Raw genomic sequence first — 7,456 nt, forward strand, 5'->3', positions numbered from 1 at the left:
TAACAAGGAGGGTTGTCCTAGCATTCACCCTCTCTTCCTCGGCAGCAGCATCAGTAAAGGCACCTATCAAAACAAAGAAGCGGAAACCTTCAAGAAACAATAGTATGCAGATAAAGGATATCAGCGGATGAAACAGGCATACCCGACATATCTGCACTGGCTTCATTCATTAATTCGAGCATGAAATTTTCTCGAATAGTCGCCTTTTCAGCCTCGGAAGCAGCAATTTCCTTAGCAGCTACGGCCTCGCGAGCTTGTTGAAGAGCAATTTTTTCAGCTTCAGATGACTTACGAGATTGCTCCATCATCACAAGTGTTTGCTTCTTCGCATACTGAGGTTGTTGCCGAAGTTCATCCAGTTCTTGCGACAAGGTATCGTCGACAGGAGCGGTATCACCAAAAGCTTTCCTCGCGCGGGAAGAGGAAGGCGAAACATTGGAAGGAGCGGAAGTTGGAGTATAGTTATCAAATATCAACTGAAATTTAGACAAGACAACATCAAATGACAGATAGAGTTTTTCATTAATTTCTTGGAATAATTACAAGGGCACTACAGTGGAGCTAAGGAAATGAATGTCGCCAAAACAACTACTTTGGCAACAAAAGCAAAAGAAACAGAAAAAGAAACAAGGAGGCATGCAACTAGACCTCCGGCCTCGAGGAGCTAGGAGTCGAAGCTGGCTTGATCCCCAGATACGCCAAGATCTTCTTCGTGTTGGGCTTGGCTGCCTTGATCAGCGACCTCCATCTCGAATGCTCTACCTGGCTGGTGTCGCCAACCTTCATCCAATCAAGCGTCTGTTGGCTGTCAGCAACCAGGGCAACAGTACTCTCGACAGCAACCTTCATATTCTCCTGACGCATCTTCAATCCCAGGTCTTCCGACGAATTGAAAAGCTTGGCAAGGGCAAGGAAAGTCGAAGGTTCCTCTTTCTTCGGGAAGAAGTAGGGGAACAACGCCGACAAACTCGCACTGGCATTGGCCACGCCTTCACGAATTTCGCGCCCATGGAACTCCAGAAGAGAAAGTGCATCAAGGAGAGGGTCATTGACGGGATTCTCCAGATCAAAATCTTGGTTTGTTTGGGCTGCCACACAAAGCAAAGAACCATTAGTCAAAAACCAAGAAACAGGAAGTACAATAGAAGGGGTTGATGATATTACTCAGCGTACGTCGACTTTGCGACTTCAGACGCTTGATGATCTCTTGTTCACGCACAGTTTGTGCAGTTTTCTGCTCATCTAAGGCAGATTCGGCATCTTTGAGCCTTCTCTGCAGTTCCTCGACACTAGCAGCTTTCACCTTGGCTTCATCAACCTCGGCCTTGGCTTTGCTAGCAGCAAGTTCAGCTTTCTTGCGAGCCGCCTCACTTTGCTCGAGTTTTTGAGCAAGTGCGTCGACACGTTCGTTGGCCTCTGAAAGTTTTTCTGTCGAGATATGAAAAAGAAAGAAAAGAAAGATCAAAAAATAGCGACGAGCAACAGGAATAGAAAGTCAGTGCAAAATAGCAAGTATAAAAGTCGTTACCTTCGGCTCTGGCGGCATATTCACGGTACCCAATAAATTGGGACCCGATGCGGAGAAGATCCTTGATCATAGGCTGTTCAGCGTGAACACAGTAAGAGAAACATCGGCATGAAAAAGAGAAAAGGTGTGGAAAAATAAAATAAGGAAAATATAGATGTCGACAGACTTACATCATCTAAGAGCAGAGTCGACGAACTGCCCAACTGAGGGGCAGAATCAACAATCTTTTCAACCCTTGCCCTTTTTGGTGAAGGGACACGGGGGCTTGATGGCGGAGTAGTGGTGACGACGTCTTGTTGAGGAGGCGACGTTTCTTCTCCTTCAACTAGCGTGTCTGAGGCAAGTACAGTACGTGACGTGCTTGTTCGAGGAGCCACGTCAGTAACTGGTACTTCTTCCTCCTCATCACTGATTGATCAAAAAATCGGCAGTATAAAAAGCACGACAAGATAAATATTTCGAGTACAAAAATATAGCGAGATAAGTGACTTACGAGCTGATGAGGGATTCAACATAAGGATCGTAAGCTGCCTTCGGATTAGAAGGACCAGCTTTTTCAGCCTTAGAAGTGCCAGAATCCTCGGCATCATGCCTTTTCCTTTTGTTCTTTGGGGAAACTGCAGGAGGAAGGGATTGCGTCGATTCACTGGCCTCAGATTCAACTTCCTTTTCATGGGAAGCCGCAGATTTGTGGGAACCCGCGACTTCACTTTCAGGAATAGAAGAACCTGGGGTATCTTCGGCAACGATGCCCCGTTCTTCGACTTCTCCATCCTCAGGAAGAGGAGGAAGGGAAGTCATAGTAGGATGGTTCTGCAAGAAAACAGCGACAAAAGAAAAATTAGAGTGACACAAATACAATGAGATGCAGGGCAAATTCGGAACAAGATAGAAACTCGAGAAGGCAAAATACCTCGGGGAGAGGATTGGCGGAGCTGTATGGTTCCACGCGACAAGCGGAAGGAATAGGATCCTTTTTTGCCAAGCGGGAAACTCTTCGGATCAACTTCTCCAAGTCCTTTGCAGAAAGATCGTCGGAGATTCTATTGGCGTCGTTTTCACCAGAATACGTCCAGAGGGGATTTTTGCGAGCCTGAAGAGGCTGCACCCTAATCCTAAGGAAGTAGGCAGTAATTTGAACACCAGATAGCTCTTTGCCTCGAGTGTTTTGAAGATGACGGATACGAGCCATGAGCGCCTCTGTCGCCTTTTTCTCTTCTTCAGAAGCTTCGGCATCCCAGGAACGGCGACGCTGAATCCTGGCACTTCCGTCAAAAGGAACTATGTTGTGCTCCACAGAATTGGCGCTTTCTTCGTGGATGTAGAGCCACTTTTTGCGCCATCCTTGGACAGAATCAGGAAATTTGACGTCGAAATAATCGACATCAGTACGAACACAGATAACAACGCCACCTATGTTATAAGTGACGTTGTGGGAGCCATTGCGGCGGAGGCAGAAAATGCGTTTCCACAGAACCCAATTGGGAGGGATTCCGAGGAAACATTCGCAAAGCGTGATGAAAATAGAAATGTGAAGGATGGAATTAGGGGTCAACTGATGCAGTTGAATCCCATAAACGAAAAGAAGGCCGCGGAGGAAATCGTGGATTGGGGTCGAAAGGCCGCGGATTAAGTGATCAACAAAACTAACCCGATACTCCATTGGAGGCTTGGGGTAGCTTTCTTCGCTGGGGAAGCGGATGGCGTCCTCCTTCTTCATGAGGCCAAGCCTCTTCAGCATGTTGGTGTCCTGGTTGGAGATTTTGGATCTCTCCCACTCAAGATCCTCGGCAGCCATCTTGGATTCCGGAGTGCTGTGGCGAGTGAGTCGCGTGCGCGGTGGCATCAATGGCAATGGGCAGAGTAAGGTCTGTGAGTGCGGAAGCTTGGAGAGATTCGGGCGCAGGAGAAGTTTTGCGAAGGGGAACAGATGAGCGGCGCAAGCGAGGGGATGAACGGAGGTTGAAGAAAGGTTTATATAAGAATCGGGTGAAGCAGCGTGCCGTTGGATGGAGAAATCGTGTGGTGAGAATAGATCTTCTAGAAACAAGGGTAAAAAGGTATTTTTACTGAGATAGGCGTTACCGTACGTGCGCCAGAAAAAGTGGAGGACGTGTGTCCCCCACTTGCACGACGTGTCAACGTGGTGGGAGCAATGGACCCACAGGGCAGAAAAATCACGACTACTCGTCAAGGATGAAGTAAATTTGATTAAGGGAAGAATGTCGACAAGAAAAATAAAAAGAAGATTGGCGACAGCAAGAATTATTCAATACTTCGGGAGCTTTTGCTCAAAAACAAGTTTTTGCCCAAACGCTCGAGGGCTACTTCGGACAAAAGTAAATTTCCGAGTATGACAAATATAGAAATTGCGGGAGCCTACAACCAAGCACAAAGTCCTTGGCTGTAGCCTCGGGGGCTACTCCCATCGGGAGCGCTGTTCGCGCACCCGAGAGATAAAAAAAAAAGAGAGAGAAGAAGAAAGAGATCATATTGGGAAGTAATGAAAATATAGCGACAAGGTGGACTAAAATGTTGAGCCTACAACCAAGCACAAGTTCTTGGTTGTAGCCTCGGGGGCTACTCCCATCGGGAACGCTGTTCGCGTGCCCGATGAAATTAACAAAAATAGAAAAACAAGAGAGTATATTTCGAGTTATAATTAACTCTACATATACTCCCATCGGGAGAACAATATAAGTCATATATGACTCAATAAAATGTGCCATTCCAACAGCCGGAAAAGCACTCGACAATATATTCTCAGAACGCCGAAGTTGCGATCAATTTCTGAATGCCGCAAATTTGCGAAGGTAAGACCCCAGATCCGTTCTGCTGGGCGTGGCATCGCCAAAGACTGCGCTCTGCTACTTTTATCCGTATCAACAGATACGAAGAAAAATCCTAACGGACGCGTTAGGTACCCGATAAATTTGACTGGGACTCGACAGAATGGTAAGACCTTAAGCGGCACCTGTCGACGTTTACACCAGTATCCCGAGATCATGTCCGGGGACGTGATTTTGAAGTAGGTTTTTGCGGATTGCCACTAGAGCAGTTAACTAGTACCTGATCCGTCAGATGAACTAGCCCCAATTACCAGTATCCCTGTACAATATAGAGTTTTATGTGAAGAAATATAAAAGGTTAAAGCTTTCGAGTAAAAATAAACAATGGAGATTTTCCCTGACTCTACGATTCAAGCAAAATCTCGGGGGCTACTGACATAGGCATCCCAAATGGGCCTGCCGAAGATGGTACCCGGGGTTTACTGGAAGCCCAATACCCGAAGAATAAGAAGAATCGGGAGCCCAAGATTTACTAAGGAAAGATAGAGTTGTAATAGGAAGTGTTGTTTGTAATCTGGCGGGATGAGTTAGAAACCGTCCCGGACTCTGTAAACTTGTATAGCACGAATCCCTCGGCTTCACCTCCTATATAAAGGGGGAGTCGAGGGACGAAGAATCAATCGAATCATTGTCTGCAAGCCCTAGTTTTCATAGTCGTCGAGTACTTTTCGGCTGAAACCTTCGAGATCTACTTGCCCTCTACTTCTAACTAAACCCTAGCCTATAATCCATAGGCATTGACAAGTCAATACCTTGTCACCCATCACCCTTTTCTCTGTCTCGATACAGGTTGAGCATCTCCAGTACACCAGCTAGCCGTAGCAGTCCTTCGCTTGCCCTTTCGCTCGCCGGAAACGCCACGCCATGGCCGCGCCCTTGCAGCACCCCGCGGCACCCATCGACACTATAAATAGAGGCCCTCCCAGCAAGCTCTCCTCACACCAATCGACTCCCCTCTCACCACTGATCTTCCTCACCACCTTAGCTCGTTCGATTGCTGCCGGAGAAGAAGCAATTTCAAGATCGGAGCCGCCGGGGGACGCAGCTCACCGTCGACGATTGGCGCCACCCCGAGCCCCGCCGCTGCTCCCAAGCTCTTCCCCATCTACTACACCTTCACCGCGCATACTGCCTGAGTCCTGCATCGGCCTGGTAGGCTCTCCGACCCCCTACTGCCGCCGTGACCTCGTCGGAATCCCGTCGGTGACGACGACGCTCAACCGCCGTCGATCCTCTTTCTAATCCTACGGTCAAGATAGGAAATACCGCTTCGGCGTTTAAAGAGGCGCCGACAGGTGGCCCCCACCCTGTCAGCGCGGCCCGAGCGCGCCAGACGCGTGTTGGGCTGCGAAGTGCTGCTGAAATTCGTTTCGGCCCAATAACTTTTCCCGCCTAGCCCACAAATTCAAATCTGGGTTTTTTTCTTTATTCAAATTGCTCTGCTGAATGTTTATTAAAAATTGAATAATTTGAATTCCACCAAACCAAATCTAGCAAACTTTATACCGTTGGAAAGCCCATGAATTTATCTATCCAATACCACCGGCCTCATCTCCATTTTCTTTGTAGATTTAATTTGACAAAAAAGACAAGACAGGGACTTTTGCACTTTCAAACTTTATTTAAAATTCAACCAGAATAGATTTTTAAGTAATTCCAATTCTAATAAATCACAAATGATGTCCTCTAATTGATTATGCAATAACATAGCCCTGTTGTTTGTATGATCATGGACTAGATCAAATAAAATGACTATGTGGTCATTTCTAGAGCATTTCAAGGTGGAATTCAAACTCAACCCTAATGAGAGATTTACCACTCACTTAAATTTTGATCCTAAGTACTAATAACCAGGGGGAATGACTTAGGCTAATGAACCCTTGAGAATTATTACTTAGAGATTTTAATTTATTTAAATGTTAAGTTTAAAACTATGTGAAGTATAGCACTTCAATTAAATTGAACTCACATATAATAGATATGAAATGTTGACTTTGGGGTCAACCTATATTTCATACCTTATTATTATATGGAGAGATTAAATCTTAATATTAGGTAATGCAAAGAAATGAAATTCTTTAAAGACCTACATATCAAATTTAGGAAATGAGAATAATGAGAGGAAATTATTTTCTCTCCTAAATAAGAATTCATCAAGTAACCCACCATGCCATGTTTGATTGATAATAGGACTAGTGTGTGACTCTTTGAGTGTTTCTAGTTTAGTATGTGAGCTTGGTTTAGTATTTATACCTCGTATTCGTATATAGACGCTAGTACCGAGGAATACCAAGAGGAGGAAGGCTACTCACAGGAAGAAGAAGAGAACTTCGATAACTACCCAGCTCAAGGCAAGCTAACCCTTGCTGAAAACAAGTGCTTAGCTCTACAAGAGCAAAGGCATCTTCACACTTTACTTTTATGTATTACCTATCCCAGGTTTTTACTTACCTTTGCTTTTGCTTATTTATTGTAAAGTACTTTTTGATTTATGATTCCCTTGTCCGGAATAGAACAAGAGCATCAAAGTTAGCCTAAGCAAATAAAGCTAGGTAGCACCCCCTCATGACTAGTTGCTATTGCTAAGAACTAAAATTGACTACTCTAGATGGGAACATTTGTGAAATGAACTAAAGTGAAAGATTTTGAAGGTGAATATGACCTTGAGGAGATGGTGATTTTTTTTTTGATAAAATAGATGATTGAGTTTGAATGCGATACCCTTCCAATTATACAAGTACCCCCACAATACCTGATTATGGGTAGGGCTTAACTAGAAGCTTGTGTATTTTAGTATGGGTTCCCTCTGAACAAACATCATAGGGGTTACGCTGCGGCTGCCTCCGTTACTTGTGGATTGATGTTGAAATGAGGTGAATGTACGGCCCAAGCCCTGTGCAGCTCCCGGGTTGACTGCGGTTTTCACCGGGAGGCCAAGCTCATGGGGAGAGGTGCTCATACTAGCATATATAAGTGAAAGGTTTCGATTGATGATCCGCGTACTGTGTTACGATGATTCGAGGTTACCCTCGACGGATGTAATCAAAAGTTGTGGCACAAGAGTACAACCTCTGCAGAG

General features: G+C 45.4%; 1 protein-coding gene across 1 annotated transcript; it reads right to left on the reverse strand.

Moving 5' to 3' along the window:
- Positions 1 to 503: 503 nt before the first annotated feature.
- LOC127311822 (uncharacterized) lies at positions 504 to 3,810 on the reverse strand. The gene is made up of 6 exons (XM_071824505.1): positions 2,442 to 3,810; positions 2,022 to 2,341; positions 1,699 to 1,936; positions 1,529 to 1,601; positions 1,165 to 1,428; positions 504 to 1,088 (listed from the first exon to the last, which is right to left on the reverse strand). Exons 1-6 carry the CDS (start codon positions 3,372 to 3,374, stop codon positions 643 to 645), a joined length of 2,274 nt encoding a protein of 757 aa, XP_071680606.1. The 5' UTR covers positions 3,375 to 3,810; the 3' UTR covers positions 504 to 642.
- Between the last annotated feature and the right edge of the window lie 3,646 nt (positions 3,811 to 7,456).

Source organism: Lolium perenne, chromosome 7, assembly GCF_019359855.2.
Source record: "Lolium perenne isolate Kyuss_39 chromosome 7, Kyuss_2.0, whole genome shotgun sequence".
In the NCBI taxonomy this organism is placed as follows: Eukaryota; Viridiplantae; Streptophyta; class Magnoliopsida; order Poales; family Poaceae; genus Lolium; species Lolium perenne.

Coding starts and splice junctions, on each gene's coding strand:
- LOC127311822 (XM_071824505.1), bottom strand. CDS start 3,374: ATGCCACCGCGCACGCGACTCACTCGCCACAGCACTCCGGAATCCAAG. Junction 2,342..2,441: donor CCGCCAATCCTCTCCCCGAG/GTATTTTGCCTT, acceptor GTTTTCTTGCAG/AACCATCCTACTATGACTTC. Junction 1,602..1,698: donor CGACTCTGCTCTTAGATGAT/GTAAGTCTGTCG, acceptor CACGCTGAACAG/CCTATGATCAAGGATCTTCT.